Source organism: Lathamus discolor, chromosome 2 (genome assembly GCF_037157495.1).
Source record: "Lathamus discolor isolate bLatDis1 chromosome 2, bLatDis1.hap1, whole genome shotgun sequence".
NCBI lineage: Eukaryota > Metazoa > Chordata > Aves > Psittaciformes > Psittacidae > Lathamus > Lathamus discolor.
Genome location: NC_088885.1, coordinates 97,116,142 through 97,140,482, shown reverse-complemented (window position 1 = coordinate 97,140,482; position 24,341 = coordinate 97,116,142). Strand labels below are relative to the sequence as shown.

At 36.3% G+C, this 24,341-nt stretch overlaps 1 protein-coding gene across 1 annotated transcript in view; it reads left to right on the top strand.

Moving 5' to 3' along the window:
• Nucleotides 1-24,341, top strand: part of LOC136008472 (dynein axonemal heavy chain 5-like) — a 176,741-nt gene that overhangs the window by 32,418 nt on the left and 119,982 nt on the right. Inside the window, exons 22-40 of the mRNA XM_065667810.1 lie at nucleotides 1,270-1,477; nucleotides 2,272-2,359; nucleotides 2,482-2,605; nucleotides 2,762-2,925; nucleotides 4,095-4,187; nucleotides 5,346-5,549; nucleotides 7,087-7,167; nucleotides 7,251-7,655; nucleotides 7,813-7,931; nucleotides 9,002-9,138; nucleotides 10,072-10,234; nucleotides 13,455-13,566; nucleotides 13,894-14,022; nucleotides 15,304-15,503; nucleotides 15,609-15,762; nucleotides 18,118-18,384; nucleotides 18,586-18,714; nucleotides 19,105-19,320; nucleotides 20,916-21,062. Coding sequence (XP_065523882.1) covers nucleotides 1,270-1,477; nucleotides 2,272-2,359; nucleotides 2,482-2,605; nucleotides 2,762-2,925; nucleotides 4,095-4,187; nucleotides 5,346-5,549; nucleotides 7,087-7,167; nucleotides 7,251-7,655; nucleotides 7,813-7,931; nucleotides 9,002-9,138; nucleotides 10,072-10,234; nucleotides 13,455-13,566; nucleotides 13,894-14,022; nucleotides 15,304-15,503; nucleotides 15,609-15,762; nucleotides 18,118-18,384; nucleotides 18,586-18,714; nucleotides 19,105-19,320; nucleotides 20,916-21,062 — 3,140 coding nt within the window. The remainder of the gene's footprint in view (nucleotides 1-1,269; nucleotides 1,478-2,271; nucleotides 2,360-2,481; nucleotides 2,606-2,761; nucleotides 2,926-4,094; nucleotides 4,188-5,345; nucleotides 5,550-7,086; nucleotides 7,168-7,250; nucleotides 7,656-7,812; nucleotides 7,932-9,001; nucleotides 9,139-10,071; nucleotides 10,235-13,454; nucleotides 13,567-13,893; nucleotides 14,023-15,303; nucleotides 15,504-15,608; nucleotides 15,763-18,117; nucleotides 18,385-18,585; nucleotides 18,715-19,104; nucleotides 19,321-20,915; nucleotides 21,063-24,341) is intronic.

Below are 24,341 nucleotides of genomic sequence, written 5' to 3'. Positions count from 1 at the left end.
TTTGGATCAGCATTTGCTTTGATGGTAACTGGCCTTTTTTGACAAGATAGAGGTTATGCAGCAAAAGTATCTGGGCTATCTCCTGTTTCCTGCTGCTGCAGCTGAAAGTGAATCACCCCTAGAAAGGAAAGATTTCTTGAGTCTATGCATCATATTTTTTTTGAAAATGTGCAATATCTAACATGCCCAGAATGCATGCTGGACACTCACAAACTAGGCATTGGTTCAGTGCATGCCAAATAACTCTGACCTGCCAGTGACATGCTGAACTCACTATGCATAAGACTTTAATGTCTCAAGTGCCTTATTTCCACTGTAATATGTGGAAGTATGGGGGTTCATGGTTGGCTTCTAAACTAAAACTCAGGAGACAAGGTGAAAAAAATGGATTTAGGACTACCTATTTTATATATTTAAAGTAATAATAAAAACACTAAGAAATGGGTTGGATATTTTTGTCAATTTTATCTAATAACAAAGACAAGCTCCCTCATTAACTTTCTAATAGGAATAAATTATGTTTTCCACTTAAAGCATTAGCAGTTGAACACCACTGTCACACTGTTGTGGCTTAGATACTATAGTGATTTCTTTCTACATACACTAAGAAGGAGTATTGGTGTGTCAAATGATACTGTCTGATAATAACGGAGACAAAGGGTTTCAGGTGAGACATTTCTACTTTGCAATGAAAAGTATGAAAGAAAGGGAAAGGTTTTATCCAGTCTAGTAAGGATCGGTCATTTTTGCCTTTAGTTTAATAAACACATTTGTTAAAAGCACTTAGTATACCTTTTTCCTAAGTAAGTTAGGTCATAAGCATGAAGGAAGACATCTAGTGGTTTAACCAGTATGTAATCTTGGATGAGGGAATTTTAGCCAATGAATTTGTAAGTAAGTTAATTACAATTACAAAAGTACTGGATTTCACTGTGTGTGTATATAGGATGACCAGAATAATTTTTAGACGGTTGTATCCTTTCTGTTTGTCGTTGTATTTTGATGATCCTTTTTCTTACAATGCTCTTTAATAAAAAAAAAAAAAAAAAAAAAAAAAAGAAATCTTGAAGGCTATTCTACCATTTATTTTAAAATGTTTCCTTTTAAAGATACCAAGGTAAAGCAAATCATGTTTCTGTTTCAGGTCTTAATTGCATATTTTATTGCCTTTAAATCCTCATTTTATTGTAATACTGGGGGGAAGGGGAGATGAGATTTAAGAGGTCTGTATTTTGCATGATTTGTTTTAATTTTGTTTTTCTTGCTTAGTTATTGAGAATGTTTATAGTACCCTGAGGAAGTTAGACTACGTAGTGAAAGAAGTGACTGATACCCTGGAATGCAGAATTGAAAGAATTCTGGAGGATATGTCAAACACTGCTCTGATAATTTTGCCAGAAGATGAACCTATAGATGTGCTTTCTTTTCTGGAACAGATAGAAAAGCTTGCTGTCTCTGCTGCTCACAAACTGTCTCAGTAGGTTTATTAACTGCACAGATTTGAAGGCCATATTTTGGGAGGGATTATTTATATATTACTTCTTTATGCATAGAGAGTTTACAGGATACTAGTCTAAAGCAAAATGATAGTCTCAGGATGCAGGGGAGAAACTCCCAAGTACCTTTAATACAGCAGATGTAAAATGGCACCTGTAATGTTTAGCATTTCATATTCTTCATCCTATGGCATTCTAATCAGTAACAATAAAAATGGAGATGAATAAGACTTGAAATCTTATCCCCAGGTTAATTGCTTGATTCTTAATGCTAGCTAGCTAATGCAAAACTTTTCATTCTCCCAGTGCTGCAAATTTTTTGCCCCATGCTTATTTTCCACATTATAGCAGAATAGTTGTTCAGCTGTTCTCCAGAAAGATACCTGTGCTCATTGTGCAAAATAACATACTTTCTATTTATTTTTTGTTTGGTTTTATTTTACTAATTCCGATTTCACAGGTTATTTTACTGCATCATGATATGCCTCTTTTATTAAGTATAGCTGAAAAAGAACCCTTCTTTAAATTATTAAGAAGTCCAATTGAATCAGATATAAGAGAGTCTGAAAATGAATTTGTTGATAGTCTGCATATCTTAATGTCTTACAGTCTCTGTGTGCTGAAGCAATAGAAACAAATTGAAAATTATAAGGGCATTTCCTTGCACGTACAGTTCTTCACAGTGCAGTGGGACTGGGGTGTATGCCTGCAAAATAACAAAAGGTATTCTTTATGTTTGATTCCCTGTGTGTGACTGTAAGTTTTATTTTTGTAGACAGAGTCAGCAAGTGGAATGCTCTGTGTGTGAACTGGTAGATATTCTTAAGCACAGGTTGAAAGCAGATGCTGGAAAAAATCTGGAGGTAAGATATATTTACCTAGTCAGATAGATACCTAGTCAGATAACCTAGTCAGATACTTGATATTTCACTTACATGCTGGATAGCATATTTGTTTTCCTAAGAATTTCCTTTTCACTCTTCAGGATTCATATGCCTGTACACATCTAGATGTGAAACATAAAACACGCTGCCAAGAATGCTTGTCCTGTAGTTGCTATAATCTGATGGCACAGCTTTGTCAGAAGAATACTGACTCTTTGGTCAGATGTGAGTCTTCTTCAGATATGTTCAATTTTAATATCACTTTAAGATTATTTTTTTCCCCCCAATACCCCCAATCATAAATTATGGGGTATTATCCCCATAATACCAAGCTTATTTTGGTAAAACATCTAACCTTACTTAAATATCAAATTTATTTAGGTACGAAGATGTCATTAGAATCCTTAAGACATCGACTGCGTGTTGTTGACTCTAGGTATCAGATGACTAAGTCTGTAGAAACAAGGAGAGTTCCGTTGTTCAGAGCTGAAATTCAACTGGCTATTCCAAATGTTGTCTTGAGACCAAGTCTTGAAGATATTCAGGTAACAAAATAATTGTACATCTCAGTCATTTATGCTAAAGCATTTTAAAATGTGTTGTTTTAAAACAACATGTGCAAGTTTAATCTAGTATAGAACTAAAAGGAAGGGGAAAAAAAAAAAGATTAAAACTCACCTGAGTCCATTACATCACTGGGTGCTGAGGACACGAAGCCACTGATCACATTTGTTATGCTGGCCAGTAGAAGGAAGTGTTTTCCTGAAAGCCAGGAAACTCATGTTAATAAATCTTTACTTACAGGCAAATATTTCAAAATGAATGCAGAAATAAAAATTAGTGACATTGGTACAGCCTGATTTGACTTTTCAGTCTCCTGAAACTCTTTCAAAATATAAAATGATGGGATCAGTTTTAAGTATCATTCATAAATCAGTATTCTGTATAGTGAAATATAAAGAAGAATATTACCAGCTTCAAGTCCTAAAGTGTGAAAAAATACGATCACTCATTTAACCTTATACTAGCTCAGCAAAGTTCTTACACACATACTTAAAATCTCCTATGATGTCTGAAATTATTCACAGAGCGTTAGTTGTTTATGATGTTGATTTGTGGACTTCTCATTTAGCACTGTCACTGTCAAAACTGGTGTGGAATTATTTCTCAAATCTTGTTTGCAGCCTTCATGGTGTTATCAGTAAGAAATCAGACTAGAAAACGTAATTTTAAAATAGCACAGATAGGAGTCATATTAATTTATATAGCTGCCTGTATAGATAACAGACTATGCCATCATAAATCTAGACAAATGTATTCAGGCATTCTGATGTGAATGTGAAAACTATTATTATTAATAACAAATAACTAAGTTTATAACCAGTTTGAGGGGAAATAGTACTATAATTAAGTTATGAGCCCCAATGATGCATGATTAAAGTTTGTAAAGTTCTGTTATGCTCTTGTTTGAAAACCACATAAACGCAGAAGCACTGTGATAAAACTTTATGGAGTATTCTTTCCCCTTACGATATGTATTTTTGGTGATCCTGCTTCATGCTTGTTACTTATTAGAATATCTGTAAAGGTAGAGGTATAATTTTTAATTTTGGTATTGTTTGGAGAATTTTCACCCCTCCCCCCTTTTTTTCGGTCTTCTCTTATTTGTCATAATCCCTGTGTGTGCTCAAGGTGAATATTTTGCTGTTTTCAGAGTGTTGTTAACAAAGCAGTAAATATCATATTATCTATAACGAAAGATATCCCCCTGTGGAAATTTGCTTACTTACATCATAAACAGCAACAGGTGAGAATTTTATTTTCATTATTTAAAAAATTTAGTATTTTGGTGAAAGTTTCTTAATCTCATAAGGATATGTTCTCTACCAATACTTTGATTTGTATTCTGGTGAATCTGCTCATTAAGTGAAAGCCTAGTTTTTAGTCTATATACCAAGGGATTGAACATAAGAGTAATAAGTCATAAACCTTTTGTTTGGTGGTTTCTAATATTAAAATCAAAAGCTGTTCAAGTGTGGTGACGATAGTGTAGATAATGTATGAAAACTAACATTACCCATGGGTACTACTAGCTGAGTAGATATTATTATCAGTCTTCTCAGGCAAAGAACTATATTTTAAGTTAAACTTCCAGGCTGCATACAATGCTTCAGTAAATACAATGTAAATATTTTAACTGGCATGAAATGAGTACTAAAATCTTAGGAAGGTCTGAAGTATAGATAGAAACTGAAACTTGTTGGAAGTATAGAAACACAGTAATGGTAATCAAATGGCCTTAATTCTCTCCTTTGGTAATGAAATACAGAACTGTGTAGATCTGTGCTGGAAAGCATATGTAAAAATACCTTCCTTTTTTGTCAATCTGAGATGAAAAACAGGTCATTTCAATGAAAAAAACCTGCAAGTAAATAATAATAATTAAAAGAAACCCAACAACAAAAAACACTCCTCCCAAAAAAACCCCAAAACCCCAAATAGGTGAGAGGGGGTTGAATTCCATTTCCTCAAGCAGAATTATTTTCTTACTTCCAAGTAGCCAACCTTCCACTGCCTTCAGGTGTTTTTTCTGGCCAAAAAATGTAGATTGTATAGATTGTAATTCTACACTGAAGAAATCTAGAAGACCTGAGCAGTTGTGTAGGAGCAGGAAACAGGACAGTTTTATTTGTATATGATGCATATTTGACCTATGTCATTCAGAGATTATTAATATAGATCTCCACATGGCAATATTTTATAAAATCATCTTTAACACTACAGCTATAGCCCTGTAAAAATCCAAGCTAAGAGCAGGGAATAGCCTTGTGAATGCTTTCTCTGCACTTTCTGTTTGTCCTTAGAGGTACTTATGTGTATGCATTATTTAGCATTCTGTAATGTATAAATAAATAAATAAATGGAACTACTAGATATATGTTTTTTCTTGTTTAATTTATGCCAGATTGAACAAGCTGTTGCTGTAGAGCTAGGTGATGAGAGCAGACTCACCAGGATGGTGGCACTGAAACCTTTAGACAAGCAGATCATCGAGCATAAGGATATAAACAAAGTGGTGATGCAACTAAATACAATTATTTTGTCCCTTAAAACTGGAGTATCGGATCTTCTGAACAGCTTTTCTGAATTTTCAGGCATCTGGGATAAGGTTAGAAACATATTTATAAAGTATGTTGCTATATTTTGAAATCTTTTAACTAAACAGTTCTGTCTTGCATAAGGAGACTCAGTAGGAATAAGTGTGCTCAGTAGGAATCATTGGTTTCATGGTAGAATCCATATCCTCATAATGACTTTTTTCTTTAAGAGACTTGTAATTCTTTACCAATTAAACTAAGGAAGAAAGTAGAAGCACGAAAAGAAATGTTGGAGCATAATCAAGCTTATGCTTTCATAGGCTTATGCCTCTTCCTCACAGCATCTTGTATGCATAGGTTATAAAAAAGAATAATTTAGCAGAATCTCCAAGAAACCACTGACTACAGAACTACTCCTGAATATTAAACTGACTAGTTCTTCAGAAGCCACTGCTAAAAGCAGGTTTTCTATTTCTTCACGAAAATTATAAACTAAGTCTAGGAAATCTTTCCAGTAATAAGGATTCCAAAGCAGAAGTGAATCAGGGCTGATGGAGCTGTCTTCATGAGGAAGTGGGTCCAGTCACATAAAAAGCTATGAGGAGACATTTCCACCTCTTCATGGCTTTCGGGGTTCAAAATCTTTATGCTTAGTTACCTCAGTTTTTGGAGATACTGCTTGAGCTAACCACGTGTTGATGGTACGTCATTTCACCCTGACAAGCCACAACCAGATTAGGTGATGCAGTTGCATAATAATGTTTCCTTTTTACTAGTATCTTCTAAAATTAATCTTCTCCTTAACCTTAAAATTATTCAGGAGTTAGCAGTGTTACCCCTTTCTTAGTAATGTCTGTGGGACCACTGGGAGCTCATTACTGGCCAGAGCAGCTGTGATAGCTTCTCAGGGACCTTACAGTGCAGGCTATAGATGAATGTTATTGAACTGGGTGAAGACCATTTGCCTGTAATTGAACCAATAATCAAGCACATTTATTGAGTTGGTGACACTAAAGTTCTCACCTCTGCAGATACTATCCTACCTTATGAAAAGGGAGGATGCTCAGTGCTCTAGCATTTAAGCAAGCTTCAAAAAGGTAAATGTTCCTTCTTCACTTAGATCCATCCTTCCTGCCAAGCTGTGCTTTCTCCAAATGGCCAGGCCATTTGTAGCTAGAAATTGCAGTTAAATGTACCATTTCAGGAAGAGTGAAGATGGCTTAGTGCAATTACTACCATGTAATACCTGTTAGAGGTTGTGAGCTGCTTTTGGAGGTTTGCAGACAGAAGGAAAGGAGGTAATTCCAGCAAAATTTTAGCAGCTACATTGTAATTTTGTAGTAATATTTGGGTGCATAAGGGATATCCTGATCTGTGTCAGTTTCTGAGTTACAGATAGATTTAAAGTGCATTAAAAGGTACTGTATAAAGAGTAAGAGTCAGGAAAAGCAATTCAAGTGAGATACATCATTTGATGTTTAATGCTAACATCTTAAGATCTTTTAGAGAGGGAATGTTTGTGTTTGCACAGTACAACAGGCAGCTTGAGTCCCCCATTGGTTATTGTAATACCAGTGATAATAGTTAAATTAAATTTCTTTTATCTAGGATGCAGAGGAAAAAGTGAGGGAATTTACAGATACTAAACCAACAATGGCTGAATTCCAAACTCAAATCAGATACTTTTCTGTAAGTATTATATCTTTAATAAAATAGAACCATTCAGAGAAATTGTAATGCAAATAAAAGCTGAATCCTTGTGTTTGTCTTAGCAATTAGAAATGCAAATCAGAGAACTCCCAAATCACTGTGTGCTGGAATCAGTGGATATTGCGACAGAGTCATTGAAAATAGCTTTAATTCAGGAGTGCCACTCAAGACAAAGAACATTTGGATTAGCTTTGAATAAAAAGTCTGCCACAGACATGGATGAAGTTTATTCATTCATTGAAAATGTTAGCAAGAAGTTAAGCAGACCTATCCATGATCTTGATGATGTACGGGGAGCAATGGAAGCACTAAAGGAAATTAGAGAGAATGAGATTAAAATTGACATGACAGTTGGACCGATAGAAGAATCTTACTCTGTGCTTCATAAACACAACCTGCTCTTTCAAGATGGAAATACAGAAAGAGTTGATGGATTGGCTTATGCCTGGAAGAACCTAAACACACAGGTACCATAGTTGTATTATTTCTCAAATCATATACATAGCAAATCTGCTGTCAGCCTTTTCAATGTTGAAATGTTAGAACTAAACTATTTTCTCAAAACTCAGTGCTTTTTTTTTCCTGCCACTTTTATGCCTGTTATTCCTCTTTGTCTGCATATAGGCACTGAAGGTTGAGGACTTGCTGCTGAAAGTACAACCAGATATGAAAACAGATTTACTGAGAGATATCAAAAAATTCCAGATTGATACTACAGCATTTTACAAAGATTATGATGAAAAGTAGGTGATCTGTGGTACACACAGCTATGCTTCATTAGTGATTGCTCATAAATGGTGTATCTGAAGGGCTTCAGAAAGTAAGTGCAGTACAGCCTCAATGTATATGACAGCTGGAAAAGAAAAAAAGCTTAAATTCAGAATAATATAAGATAGGTACTCTTACTGCCACAGAGTCATTCCCATGATTTCAGTGCTGGAGTTGGTGAAATTCCAGAGGAGTTAATAGGTTGGGGAAATAAAAAAAAAATAAAATTCTCAATCATGATCCAAATTTAAAGTTTTTTTGGGACACGACATGCACAGTGTAGTTTTTTTGGCAATGAAGTTCACATCAGCAGCTGACCCAAGGCAGGCACTGTGCGCCTATATCCCATGGGCAGTGTGGAGTTTTATGTACAGCCTCTGCAGGCAGCCTTGCTGTTGTGAACAGAATTCAGTGTATGCAAAGAGCACGCACCCCTGGAGGGACTTGGAGAATGTGTACTCTTCTCCTAGGGCAGGTGCTTTTGCATTGGTGTTACAAGCAGGGTAGTCCAGATGGTTACTGGGTGCTGGACTTCAACCTTTGCTTCACCAGCAGTGAAATTTCTTGAAAGCACACTAACAGTGCATTTGAGTGCAAGCTTCAACACTCCAGCTATAGGCCCAAGGTGAATTTGCACCTACTAGAACACCAAGTTGCTGGTGTGGATGCACGCATAGAGCTGCCTGCAGTTCTGCTCTCAGAGGAATTCCGAAGGAATTCCTGGAAACACCCCATGGCTCCTACCAGTTGTAGGAACCCTGAGAGCATGCCCCCTCCTGAAAGTTCAGCTGCCTGGGCTTGGGGCCAGCTTAGGGCTAATGCAGCTGGTGATAAGTTGGGCTTTATTTCTGGGACTACTCAGTATGTACTGTTGGGACACTGGATATACTTTCCATTTTCTCTTTGTTGTCTTTTGTGAAACTCTCTAGAAAAGATGTTCAAAAATATTCAATACTCTTCAGTGAGTAAGGTCTGGGTTCTGTTGTGCTTCTTTGTAAAACCTATATATTTGATACTTTCACTGAATTTGGTTTGTTTTTTACAGGGGCCCCAGTGAGGAGAATGTTCCTCCCCATGAAGCAAGTGACAGATTACAGATCTTCCAAGCCAAATTTGATGAACTATGGAGGAAGTATATCTCTCTTTCTGGTGGGGAAGAATTATTTGGTCTTCCTATCACAGGTAGTTACTCAGGGGATACAGATACCTGGTCCTAGGCTATTAATTTTTTCTTATGGGCCCTGCTAAATGCATTCAGTGATGGATTTATTGTAGAAAAATTCTTTGCAGTATGTTATTATTGTCTTTCCTATGAAAAGACATGTGAAACTGGCTCTCTGTCTGCACGTACATAAATATCAGGTGGAAAAATATCACACTGCTGGTGTATCTCAGGGTCCAGCTGCCTACCAATCTTGCTTGTTCTGTTCAGAGTTAAGCGTATCTCCTGTCTGTATTCTTCCATGTCCAAATTTGGGAAATGTCTTGCCAAATTACTCAGGATCTCTCTGTTTCAGACATAAAATGAATTCCCTTGTGCTGTACAACTGATTTGTAATATCCTTATGTCTCTTTTTTAGACACATTTCAAGTCTGGAAGACTGTGGTGTCAATTAAATACTTCAATTTGTACTTACGAAATTTAGTTTATTTTCCTGTCTGAAGATATATACAATAATCACAGTATATTTAAGTAGGAATTCCCAAAGATATGAAAGAAACTAAACAATCTTACGTGTCTGATGAGGAATGGCTTAGGGAACTGGGGTTGTTTAGTCTGGAGCAGAGAAGGCTCAGGAGGGGACCTTATTGCTCTCTACAACTACCGGGAGGAAGATGGAGTGAGGATGTGGCTGGTCTCTTCTCCCAAGTAAAAAAATTACATCTACTGTTATAGAAGAATATTTATAAAAAATCATCAATGTAAATAATTACTGATCGTCTTACATAAAGTAACTGGAAAAGTTTATTTTACTAGATACTATACAAAAGACTGCAAGTCTGATTTCATACATTTGTTACATACCAAGTTTAGAAATACATGGATTTTTATGTTCATGAATATTATTGTACTTAATAAACACTCACAGATTTCTATTTTAAAATTTGAAACAGAATATCCTGAACTGCACAAAATTAAACGTGAGCTTTCAATGCTTCAGAAACTCTACAGTCTTTATAATTCAGTTATTGCTAGTACTGACGGATACAATGAAATGCTTTGGAATGATTTAAATATTGAAAAAATTAACAGTGAACTTCTGGATTTTCAAAACAAGTAAGTTTTTATATGTTGAAGTTCAGACAATTTTTATTTCTCAGCTCTCTGTGTTAATTAGCTAGTGAAAATAGCTCTGAGGGGCAAAAATCTGTTGCTTTATTTCAAGCTCAGGCTTGCTCAGGCATTCAGCACAGCTGCATTAATTTTAGACAGGTACATGAACTTTGCTCTGTCTGTGAGTCACTTTAGGCATGTTGGGATATACCAGCATAGTAGGTTTTAGCATATGTAATAAGGTACATAAATCTGTGGCATGGTGGTTTCCTGAAACCACCTAAATCCACCTACTTAGTTATTTAGTTTACAGTTAATTGTCGGTCTGTGATGTTGGAATTTTGAAGTTAGTATCTACTTCTGCATATTTATATGGATTGAAATTGTTATTTCAAGAAGGCTAGATAGCCGCTCTAAATTCTGAGAGGTTATTTATGAGGTTTGAGAGGAATAATGCTTTCCACATTACAGGCAAAATAACTATTATGTGAAATCATGCGTTGCTGAAGTCAGAGGAATTTTTCTCCCCTGTTGGTAAAGATGCACCTTCGGTTTTTCAACAGCCGCAGTTGGGTCTGCAATACTTCCTTGACCAGCTTGTTACTTTTCCTAGATGGAGGGGCTTATGAACCAACAGGATTTGGGTTGTTTCACCTTTGGCAGCTTTCTCTGAATTGCTAGAAAAGGGGAATTTTGTTACAGGCAAAAGTGGAGAGTCTATATGCAGGTCTTAAGTATTCTGTGCATCCATTTCTTTTGAGTAGTTACGTGTACCAGTCTGTGTTTTACTCTTAACGGGAATTCATGAATATGCATGAGAATCAAATTACATGCAAAAGTTTGAAAATAAATGCAATATTTTTATCTGGTGCATATCTATTGGAATAAAAAAGTGAACTGTCTCTGTTTTCCTTCTTTTATTATTTTTGCGTAGCATTTTTTTTTTCACCTCTTTATGCAATGGATCTGATCACTTTCATACTCAAGAGCTCTTTTCTGCAGAGCCTCTCTTCTGGAACGGCCACTGTGTCTCTGCTTCACCAGTAGCTCTGATCAGCTTTTGATTTTGAATTCTCCAGTGTGACCTGAGAGAGATTTCACTTCCATTTTGGTATCATTCAAGAGATTGAGACCACATCTGTGTTTTTCATTTCATCCTAAATCTTTGAAAATCATAGGACAGCTTACTTGTGCTCAGGCTTTTTAGTCAAATATTAATTTGTGTGTGTTATCATTTCAGCAGCATCCATTTCTATACACACTGAAGGAGTGTGAACTGTACACTGGAGTGTGTGGAGTGTACTTTTTTCTGGAGAAACTGAATGAACTGTCTTCTAGTCCTTAGTTTGAAAAAAAACCCTCTTGCCTTTTTTTTTTAAATAATAATCCTCATTGTCTCTGTAGTTAATTATATTTTACAGGTTGGTAGGACTATCTTTATGCTTCCTTCTTATGGAGCTCTGAGTCAAACCGTTGTGTGACAACAGTTTTGAATGTTATTTGTTTCAATTTGTACTTCTTTTGTGACTTTTTTTCCTCTCATGTGTCAAGCTACATTTGGAACAAGGTAGCCACCAATAGGTAGTAAATATTTTTTGTAATAGAAGTCTAACCAGGTACTCTCTTTCCTTTGGCGGGCTTGATAGCATTATTGCATCAATCTATTTTCTTTAAAGCTGAAGAAACTTAAACGATGTATACATGGGGTACCCACAGATATAATGAAGATGATATTATGCGATGGTATGAAAGGTGAAGGAATACTGGAAATGCAGTTATTGTAAACATATGCATAGTTCTTTACTGTAATGTTCTTTTTCCCCACCCCTTTATATAATAGAATATAATATATATAATAGAAAACCTAGAATCATGAAAAGAAGAATCACAAAAATAACTGTAGGTGAAAATAAATCAATTTAAAAAGAGATAAAAAAGATAGAGAAAATGCATGTGGTAGAGAGTATTATAGAAGTTTATATAACAGCTAGAGAGAAGTTTCCCATTATTTTGTACTTTAATATAGTGTAAAGAGAATGTCCAGTAAATTTAAGAAGGAAATTTAAACTTGATCAATGAAGTAGGTTTTTAACTTGGTGCATAACTCAGAGAACTTGCTGTTAGAAGATACTACTGAGATCAAAGCAAAGAAGAAAAGCTGTAAAAAATAATAAAAAAAAAAAAAGCAGTTTTCATTACCAAGCTAAGAGAGCCCATTTCTAATTGCCAGCCTAATACACAGTTTGTAAGAATGTTACTTGTTGTGCACAGCACAGAGGTAGCCAGGAGCTGTTTCTTAAAGTCTTATCAATACTTGGCATAGTATCCTTTTCCATTCTACAATGTTTTGCTCTACATACTTAATACCATTGTTGGATTCAAGGTGAAACACTACAGTGATTGTAGTGCCATGACAAGATGCGTATGTTCATATCTACCTCTTACCAGCAAGCCGTGAAGAATTCACACATGCTCCAGCATTGTGTGAGTGACAGATCTGTCTGATTTTGAGCTGTGAAAAATGGAGAATTTCTTTGAAGGAATTTTTTATTTTATGCAGCTTTTAATTTGTGCCATTGAGCAGTAAGAGAACTGCTGTCAGTCTTTGGTCCAGAGCTTTGACAGATGAAAACTGGCATGATTTGTTAGAAGCAAGTGGGGCTGTGACAGTTCTCAGTACAAGATGTTCTTCATTTTCTTTTTCTTTTTTTTCATCTAGAAATTGTGCATAAAGGAAGGTATTGCTTTAAATATCTTTCATACAAAGTAGGTATAAAATAGGACTTGTTTAATTGAAAGAGAAGTATTTTTCTGTTTGCAAGCAGGTCAGTTTTAATTTAGCATGTACTTTATTTTGCTTGAATAATACATGTTGTTTAATCCGTATTCCCCTTTACCAAATCAGATGTATTTTCAAATTTTTAGTAAAACAAAGACACTCCAAAGTTCAGACACAGTTTTGCACTTGAAATTAACCTCCTTTAATTCAAACTGAAATAGAAACCAAACCCTTCTACTGTGATTTTTTTTTTTTACTGTCTTAAGGAGTGTTTCATGCCTGTGATCAAAAACAATCAGCTATATATTATGTTGCCAATGTGTAACTGAATTTTTGTTTATAGTCTACTGGTTCACTAGCTGAAAAATGAGAAGATATTTTACTATTAAATGGTAGATTGTGATTTTAAAGAATATTTCTTCCTTTTTTGTGTCCTTTTTAAAGAATCCGCAAGTTACCAAAAGCATTGAAGGACTGGCAAGCATTTAAAGACCTAAAAAAGAAGATCGATGACTTCACAGAGAGCTGTTCTTTGCTTGAAATGATGGCAAACAAAGTATGTTCTGCATAATAATTTGGAGATAAGATTCGGTTCAAAAACTCTTTTGAAGACTATATTGTATGACTATAAGATGCTTTCCATAATTCTTTTTTTATAGATAAAAGCGGCTATATTTATGGCAAAAATCTAGCTAGGCTTAGTTACAGAAAAGTAAAACAAAAGACTTCATAATGCGATTAGAACTTTTAATAATTTCAGTGGAATGGAAATCAAGTCTCTTCAATTTACTTAATACATGCAGTACAAATGTATGCGATCATTCTACTCCTAAAGATAACAGAATTTGCAAAAATCTTCCCTAATTCCTATGGACTTTTCTAGGCAATGAAGTCACGACACTGGGAAAGAATTGCACAAGTAACTGGTCATCACTTTAATGTTGACTCTGAAAATTTCTCTTTGAAAAACATAATGGATGCCCCTTTATTAAAATATAAAGAAGATATTGAGGTACATGTACTTTTCTGTTTGCTGTTAATGAATAACTTGTGATCTGGGGCTCTGTGCTTTTGAAATACCGTTTCTAGTTTAAAAATGGGGTTTGGTAGCTGGTATTACTAGTGATGGTTAGTTTATTTCCTTTTCATTCTGGAGAATGGTTAAATAGATAGATGGTATTCCAGTAATCCTTCCATAGAAAGAATTATACTGTTTTAAGAGTAATGTGATTTTGTTACGCTTCTGTTTTAGGGTCTGCTTATTATAATTTTTTTCTTCCTTTTATATATCTTCTTAGAGAGAAAAAATAGTTGATATAAGTCTGATCCTGTTAAGGGCTCAAAATCCTTGGAACACACACAGTAGAATTCGGGGATATAGGATTGAAGGAGAACAAGGTTCTTTTGTATTTCAGAAATGTCTCTTCACAGGAGCACAAAGCAATGAGAACGCTTCTGTAATGTACACTAACTATGAAGCTATTGCCCCCTCTGTTTTGGTGAAGTAATTATCCAGCAAGTGTATTAGCTTTATGCTCATCTTTTGCAAGAACAAAGTATAGTTAAAAATAAATATGGAAAAGCCCAACAGTTTCTAACTTCAGTTCTGTTGTCACTTAACCTGATCTGTGGCCCCTCCAGATTAGCGACCTGGTCTGTTTTGTTCCGCAAAAGAACAATGCTGAGACAAAAACAACAAATCAAACCTCTGCTGTCCAGATTTCTAGACAAGAATTTAAGTCATGTGAAAGGTTCAGAGTTACAGTCTTACACTCAAAGACTTTAAACCTGTGATGGAATCCAATATCCTACTGAGCATGAATTTGGGGTCCAGTCTGTGTAGGTGCTCCTTTTGTCTCTGATGCAATAGCCAATTATATGACAGTCCTCACTGTGTTTAATGAGAAGCAGCCAGTCATGTTGTCCATGTACACTCTATTCTTGAACTGTATTGGTTTTAACTGATAATTAATATTTTCCTTAAACCCCTCAGTAGGTGTATTTGACTTCAAATTTTAATACAAACAGAGAGGCAAATTCTGCCTGCAGATTCACTGAGTCAATGAACTTTCAAATGCATAAGGTGCTAGTACTAGTGAAGATGAAATGTTTGTTACAAGCAGTACTATAATATAAGCTAGTTTGTAATATAATAATTTTGATGTGTTTCCATATATATTTTCATTAACTAGAACTTACACTGAAGATTGGATTTAGCCAATGAATTTTAGTTGTCATTATAAGTGACTTTTATATACAAGAAATGTCATTTACTTGTTTAATTTTTACACAGGACATCTGCATCAGTTCTGTTAAAGAAAAGGATATCGAAGCAAAATTGAAGCATGTAATTACTGAATGGAATACTCATGCTTTCAGTTTTGTCCAGTTCAAAACTCGAGGAGAACTCCTTTTGAAAGGATCAGACACATTGGAGAAAATAGGTTTGGTGGAAGACAGCCTCATGATATTGGGGTCACTTATGAGCAATAGGTACAAAACTTAATAAATGCATATATTGTGTGAATGTAATCAAATGCAAAAGTAAAGAATGATCACATTAAGTTCTTTTTCATTTTAACTCACATTCATACGCAGGTATAATGCACCATATAAGTCCACCATACAACAGTGGGTTCAGAAGTTGACCAATACTGCAGAGATAATTGAAAACTGGATTACTGTACAAAATCTCTGGATTTATCTTGAAGCTGTGTTTGTTGGTGGAGACATTGCAAAACAACTACCTCAGGTATGTTGATTTATGATAACAATATGTTAATGGCAATGTGTTGTACCAAGAGATTAGCTGCATCACAGAGTTTACTTGCCAATGCACTTAAGTTCTGTGAGCAGTGCATAGGCACTTCAGAAGAAGCTTTGCCAGAGTGAGGTCTGTCTGTTTGAATTGCTTAGAACAGGAACAGGATTACCTGCAATTCAGGCTCAAATATTCCTCTCAGCTTGCAATGTTAGTGAATCATATGATAGTACAGGGCTCAGGACTACTTAGTGGTACAAAACTGCTTTATCGCTTTTACCATATATACGAATACCCTTTGTCCTGGTGCACACATGTTTATAGGCTCTACATTATATAATAATAGAATGACAGATTTTCTCTATGAAAGCTGTCCTTGCTAGGACTCAAATATGATGAAGTCCCACAGAGGCATGATGTAAGACTTGTGCAGCTGTGTGTGTGCTAGTCTGTGCAGACTATTGCAAACTCTTCAAAAGGCAGTTATGACCTTCCATGATGGCAGCTGCAAAACAGTTAAGGGATGATCTGACTTCCTGCAGGAAAGCAATACCAGAATAAGTCATCCTCTGTTGTGTCTGCTGATAGTCTTTCATATAGTTCTAACACACCACAGTTCAGTAGCACTGGATCAAACAGTGCTGTAACTTAAGAAAATGTGATTATTGGGAAATTTTTAAATATGAATTTATTTCAGACCACATCTTTTATAACTAAAGGCTTACAATTTCCCAAACTGATATTAATTTTTGTAGGTAAAGCTTTATTAAATGCAATTTAAGATAATAGTACTTTTTTTACTTAATGAGGTCTGTTTGTGTTGTGAATGCTTATCAGAAAGTCAATAAGCAGTTTTTGCAGATAAATGCTGCAGCACAGTTGATAACTGTTAAAGCTGCTTCTTGCAAGGATGATACATGAACCAGTAGTTTGGAAAAAAACAAATGTGGTGACTGTCTTTAAAGGGGGAGGAGAAGGAACAGCTTGGTAGAGGAGTAATGATAGATGAGTGGGCTTAATTGCAATTCCTGGATGAATACTGCAACAAATAGCTGTCTGTAAGCATCTGGAAGTTAACAAGGAGATGAGTAACAGTCAGTGTGGATTTGTTAGGAGCAAAAACCTGTCAAACAAATCTAATTTATTTGTAGGGTGTGCAACAAGCTTTGTGGATAGAAGAAAAACAGTAGTTGCTATAAATCTTGATAGGCTTTTGACGTTTTCTCTCATCGTAGTATCAGAAAATGAGTTTTAGATTATTGGTTTGTAAAATGCAGACAGAAGAGTGGAATGTGTAAACAGCAGTAACTGATAACTAGAATATTGTACTGGCTTTTCACTAAAGAAACACATAGACAAATTTGGAAGAACATAGGGGAGGATGATAAGAATGAGGGACTATCCAGGAAGAATGATGTGCAAGAAAAGACTCAGCAAACTAGGCTTGTTTGGCTTGAAGGAGAACTAAAACTGAAGAGAAGATGTGACATGGTTTTTAAAAAATAAGGGCTACTCTCAACAGGAAGAAAACAATGTGCTCTCTGTATCTGTGAATGTGATGGGAAGTAATGGGTGTACACACAAGAAAAATAAAGCTTGGATATTAAACCAGAGTCAGCAGTAGCAAAGATTGCCTGGAGGGGCTTCTAAATCTCCAGCATTGAGTGTCTTTAAATAATGTTTTTCAGGAGTGGCATGGGTATGACCCTGCCTTGTGACAGGTAAATGGCTTTGGGTGTTCTCTTGATATCACTTCTAGCTCTCAGATAATTTGTGATCCTATTACCATTTAATTTGTTTTAGGTGAAGAAAATGTGTTTAAAGTCAGTATACCTCGCTTATGAAAATATTTATTCCCCAGCTATCAGTATCTGAGAATTTGTATCCCTTCACCTACCATACCTTACAAACGGAGCAGCTTCAGACTATTTATAGTGGGTTTGTTAGTCAGATATTACCATTAACAACTTACTACTCGTAACCTGTGTGGAACAACCGTTATGACATTGTGCGTTACTATTAGGAGCTGTCATTTCTGAGAAGGCTGCTGTCTGAGTTTCCTGGTGTGTGTTGGAATCCTTTTATATGGATAATTTTGATGCCCAACATAAAGTAAAAGACATTTCCAGAGCTGTCCCATTGGACTCTTTGTCTTGCAATTTGAACTCTGGTCATTATAAGCACTGATCATTTTAAGCATGCCTATAAATATTCATACATTAGTCCTGCAAAGAAAGCTTGATCAGCAAAAGAAGAATTAAACTGTTACCTTGTCTCATGGAATTCTTTAATTTTTTGAATTTGACAAACATAAGGAAGAGTTAATGCATTTTTCGTGTACTCCAGGAAGCCAGAAGATTTCAGAACATTGATAAATCATGGCAGAGAATTATGCAGAGAGCCCATGAAACATCAAACATCGTGCAGTGCTGTGTTGGAGATGAGACTTTGGCACAGCTATTACCACATTTGCTGGAACAATTGGAAATCTGTCAGAAATCACTGACTGGGTATTTGGAAAAGAAACGGTTAATATTTCCAAGATTTTTTTTTGTATCTGATCCTGTACTTCTGGAAATCCTTGGTCAAGCATCCGATTCCCACACTATCCAGGTACAAATAATAAAGCAATAATGTTCTTACAGTCAATATTAGGAAGTAAGGCCTGTGGAGGGTTTTGTTATTTAGCTGAGAGAATTCAGTTAGCAAAAGATCTTAGAGAATCTTCTAATACAGGATTTAAAGACAAAGTAAGAATGTCATATCAGATCAGTTTATGGAGCTCTTTTTTGTTCTTCTCTGATTCTGTTGTAGGCACATTTATTAAGTTTGTTTGACAACGTTAACCGAGTTGGATTTAATGAAAAAAACTACGACCAGATTTTATTGTTTGAATCTCAGGAAGGAGAAGAGGTCAATATTATTGAACCAGTTTTAGCTCAGGTAATGGAATATATTGCAGTTTTTCAGGACTTGATTTGAAGTAGATTTATGCTTTAGAGACCAAAAGTATGGCATCATGGTGTTATTTGACAAGCTGAAAGAAAACTTTTCAATGTGAACAGAAGAGCAAAGGCCAGAAAGGACATGACATTTGTGTCATTTTGTAATGATTACTGTTTTTTCAGCAATAATAATGTGAACAGCCAAATCCATCACATATCTCTAGAAGGACAATGGAGCAGAAGGAGAGAGGAGCCTTTTAGAGATGAGAGAATAACAAAGAGGGAAATGAGAGTATGAAGGTCTGGGAAAAAAGTCACATGGTGTTTTTTTCTCCTTGTGAATTATTCATGGACTGATTCTTTAAAGGTACTTTCTTATTTATTTCAGGGCAATGTGGAATTCTGGTTAGGTCAGCTGCTGGATGGGATTAGGAAAACAATCCACACCATCATTAGACAGGCATCAATGGCTATTAGTGATTCAGGATTTAAGCTGTATGACTTTCAGGCAATGTTTCCTGCACAAATAGGACTTCTGGGAATTCAAATGATCTGGACCAGAGATGCAGAGAAGGCACTGAACAGTACCAAAACAGACAAAAAGGTAGTATTTAATGAATCTTTGGGGATTAATTAAAACTATTGTTTGGAACAGTGCATATTGTGAAAAGTTGAAAGTAATGTGCAGAAAAAAGTGTGAAATACTAGTTAAGTAATCAGAATAACAAACAAACCAGCAGGGAAAACAGAATGATAAAAAATGTGTTGAGATCACACCCTCTCATCCCAACATGTGATTTAGAATTGTTCCTAATCCTGTGATTTTCTGTATTGTTCTGTCAGCAGAGTCATTTTAGGAAGGGACAATTTCTCAGTCAGAGAACATACGGAATTTTATCCTATTACTTTCCCAAAACTAAATTTGGAAAGAAAGAAGAGGTCCCAAAATTTGGGGAAATAGCTGTGCTTCATGAGCATTGGTCTGCTCCAACAGAATGTATTGGATTCTTCAGCTGTTGAGCTTTCTTTTGTTTAGGAAAAGAATAGAAGCCGTTTGGGGAGGTGCTGATTTAATCTCAAACACGTAGAGAGAAGATGCTGTTAACACCAAGGTGTTATTACTGACACTGAATCTATGAAGGTGGCAGGAGAGGATGTGAACTAAAGAGCTGCAAATCAATCTAGAATATGCAATGAGATGGGACTAAGAACTAGTCACACTATTCTACCATAAAAATTAATGTAGGGAAGCAATGCCACGCTGTACTTTGATACTGAATGAAAACAGAGACTCTAGACTATGGGGAAGACCAATTAGTTCTACATTTTCTGCAGTGTATGAAGTTTAAAAGGGCACAAACCTGCTTTTGGTCCTTGCCAGTTCATATGTTAGCTAAACACAAAGATTCTTTTGCATTAACTAGAAAACAGCTCTGTGTGTGTGTGTGTGTGTGTTTGGGGGGCAGGGAGGTTGTTTACTTCTCTGTTAGTTTTGCAGTGGTTTTTAGCATTCTTTTCTCAGCAAACAGTGTGAGTTTTAGGCTTTGCATATATTTGCAGAAAGCTAGTTTTCTTACACGTTTGAACAGGAGTATATATAAGCTGCTCTTTCTGAAACCTCAGAGCCTTCTAAATTGCATATAGCAGGAACATCACTGACAGAGGCTGATGTTGCTTACGTAAGTCAGTATTATACAGTCAGTATTGTATTTTGTGGAATTTTGTAACAATCTAGTGTCACAAAAGATATTATTTTAGTATTAACATCTAAAATGGCACTATATTTCACCCCTTTTCTGCTTAGAAGATGTGATAGATCTCCAGGTTTCTGTTCCCACTAAAGAATAGATACTGCTTGGAATGATGTGCAGTACCCAAAACCAGAGACTGATAGTTCTGAAGATGTTCAGGGATGCATTAAGCTGAAGATGTAATATATAGTAGAAGGAGCAATAGTCAAGGAATAAAACCTTATGACGTGACCTATTCACCTAGATATAATGTTATTGTACTCTGTTAGGCTAAGAATGCATTCATGGAGGACAGCCTGCAAATCTAAATTCAGGATTCCAAGCCTAATAAATATAAAGCAGATCATAGATGTCATAGGCCCATATGTTTCCAGGTGTTTTTTATTGTAAACATTGGAAGAACAAGTGATGTTTCTATTAATGTGGTTGTTCTTGCTATGTGGAAAAGGTAATGCACACAACAAATCAGAAGTTTTTGGACCTTTTAAATGATTTGATTGACATGACAACACAAAATCTGACAAGAATGGAGCGCACAAAATATGAAACTTTAATCACCATTCATGTGCACCAGAAGGATATCTTTGATGATTTGGTAAGCTTTTGAAAACTTTTAAGAAACTTTTTGTATGGAAGATTTTGCACATATAAAAAAATAATTATAAACAAACCTTACAATCTATTCTCTTTGAGTAGCTCTGATATTAGTGCTGTGATACAGCATATCAGATTTAGTTTGATTTCTTATAGGTGTGGTGCAGAGGTAAGGGTGAATTATATGTATGTTCATAGGTTCAAACTTCAGTTTTTAAAATAGTTGTTGATATGTCATGCACAAATTTACTGTAAGGGAAAGAGCTGAACTTTTAAAATAAATTTTTCAATCTGAGAGAATAGTTTAATTCATTATGTAATTGAAATGTAAATGGAAAAAAAGTCCCTTTATTATGACTATCAATCATGTGATTTCCAGCCCAGCCTATGTGTTGATTTAAGGTGATAGTTATTCAAAGGTTAAAGCAGCAAGTCTCCATATATTTGAAAAGGCTAGCAACAACAGATATTTTAATATTTTCTATAATTGATTTGCACCAGACTTCCTTTAGATAAATATATTGAAAAGATGAAACTGTGAAGTAAATTGTTTTCAAAAAGCTTGCATGATGCAAAGGTCAGTAATTCAATACTGCATTGTTTAATTTATGCATCTGTTAGAAAGATAAAAATTAAGTGTGTGTGTAAAGAAAGGTAGGAAATCACAAAGAAAAATACTGAAAATTAGAAAGAAAACTGCCAGCTTCTAAGATAAAGATGGGATTTTATCCTCTGCCTGTAATTTTAAATGTATTTTTGTAATTATTTTTTAATTGGAAGTTTCATTATCAGTTACTTTAATGTCCTATAATAAAATTAAATCACAGAAGATTGGTTAAGTTTGAAAGGTTTGTGTGTGAAATAAAAAATCAGCAGTGACTTCAAAACTGTGGAAAGGGTTCTTAGTTGGTACATCTAATATTATCCTTTTCAAAGTTTCTGTTCCCTGCTAAACACATTCTTTTGTGATTAAGAGAAAGCAGAGGGAAGCAGCTGAGAATCCAAAACCTTCTCTTTACCTTACACCATGACTGCAAAGCTGACATACAGGGCTACATATTGCATATGGTTATATTAAAAAGGCCAGAGGTTTTGAAATCAAGTGTCAAAAATAATGAACTAAGATCTTCAAATATGTGTGTGGCAAGTTCATGCTGAAAAATACATCCTAAATAAACAAACACATGGACATGTATACAATATATCTGTGTGCTGTCCATGATTTAATATTTTAGTGAGTAATGGCACCAGATACCTTGCAGTGTAACCAGTATTGTTACTTGGTTTTTTATGAGGTTTTCTGTCAATGTTCTTCAGTGTCTCTGTAAGACACACTTCATAATCTTTGTATGTATTGCAGAGGAAAGTCAAGGTGATCAAAAGGTTCAGAGCATGTCACAGAGAGGTGTCCTGGGCTCTGCAGTAGCTGGTGCAGCTGGTCCTTCTTAGTAGCTGGTGCAGTGCTGTGGTTTTGACTTTCAGCCTGGGAACAGAGCTGATAAAACTGATGTTTTTAGCTGCTGCTCAGTAATGTTTACTCTGACCAAGGACTTTGTGAGTCTAACTCCCTGTTAGGGAGGAGGGGAAGCTGGGAGGAAGGAGAGACAGGACACCTGAGCCAAACTAGCCGAAGAGGTATTCCGTACCACAGCATATCATGCCCAGGATGTAAACTGGGAGTTACCCAGAAGGGCTAGTTCACTGCTTGGTCGGGCTGGGTACTGGGGGGTGATGAGCGGTTGTATTCTCTTCTCTTGTTATTTTCTCTTCTCATTATTATCATTGGTGGTAGCAGCAGTGATTTGTGTTATACCTTAGTTACTGGGCTGTTCTTATCTCAGCCTGTGGGAGTTACATTCTTTTGATTCTCCTCCCCTTCCCTCCGGGAGCGAGGGGAGGAAGGTGGGGGGGAGTGAGGGAGCGGGCTGCATGAGTCTGAGTTACTGACTGCACTTAAACCATGACAGTTGTTTCTGGCACCCAACGTGGGGCACAAAGGGTTGAGATAACGACAGATCTGACCGGAGTGTGTATAATCGTATTTGTGATAAGCATTTGTTCTTTTGGATTAATAGTCACTTGTCACAATGCTGATTTATTGGCTCTCAAAGTTGTTGTTTCTGATCTCACACTTTCAGCATGTCGTACCTTACTTACAGCTGGTATTTGCTGTGTTAGTATTTATCAGATGGGGGGCTTGGGCTAAGGTTCTTGTCTCATTGTACTTTATGGTAATGATTTGTAATACAATAGAATCATTGATCATGAAACTGATCTGGCTTATGTTCCCAGTGTGGTCACCATCGTTATACTTTGGGAGGTACATAATAGAAGTGCTTAGCAATTACACATCTTTTTGATCCTTCACAGGTGGTCAACCTGTGAAGGAGACATTCTCTTACCCTCCCCCTTCCTCCCCCCCGCCCAGTCCCTGAGGGATAGGGAGGACAATTGAAAGAATGTAACTCCCATGGGTTGAGATAAGAACAGCCCAGTAACTAAGGTATAACACAGATCACTGCTGCTACCACCAATAATAATGATGGCTTGGCTTCGCGAGCGCAGATTTGGGAAGGGCTTTAACCACGCTTTCTACAAGCACGATGACCAACGGCATGTGGGATATGCAAATCTGATTGGAAGAAAAATGCTTAGGCAGTCAGGAAGTGTCCGACCAGGACTGTCATCTCCTGCACAATCTCGAGCTACCCATGCGCTGGACCGCCTGCATGCACGGTTGGAGCTGCAGCTTCCCATGCACCTTGTCACCTGCCTTTTCGACCCTCGCCTGTCCGTACACACAAGTGAGAGTAAACCCGTCCAGCCTGCGCAGTGCATTTTTTAGGTGAGGTGCAGCTTGCGCAGAACTGGCCCCAGCCTTTACACCTGAGGTTTAACTGACATGGCCTAGCTAGGTAGGACAGTGACAGCAAAGTCCGCAGGTCACAGGTTTTGTAAGAGTGTCCTTCTCTTAGATGGAAGACCATACAAGGCTAGACGAGCTCCATCAGCCCAGGTCTGAAGATAGAAGTTTTCCTTCTCCTATGAGGAGGGCCTGTCTTCGCTAACGAAGCTTCAGGAAGGGCTTTAACACACACATTTTGAACAAGACTGTAATTTCCTGGGTCAATCTCGAGCAACCAATGACGCAACAGCACAACATCAAGCATCTAGGCATGATTCTGACTTAGAGGTGTTCAGTCATAAGCCTGCAGATGGTAGCCTCGTGCCGGTGGCTCCTCAGCCAAGCCCTCGCACCAGGGGTCTGAACCTGTGGTTC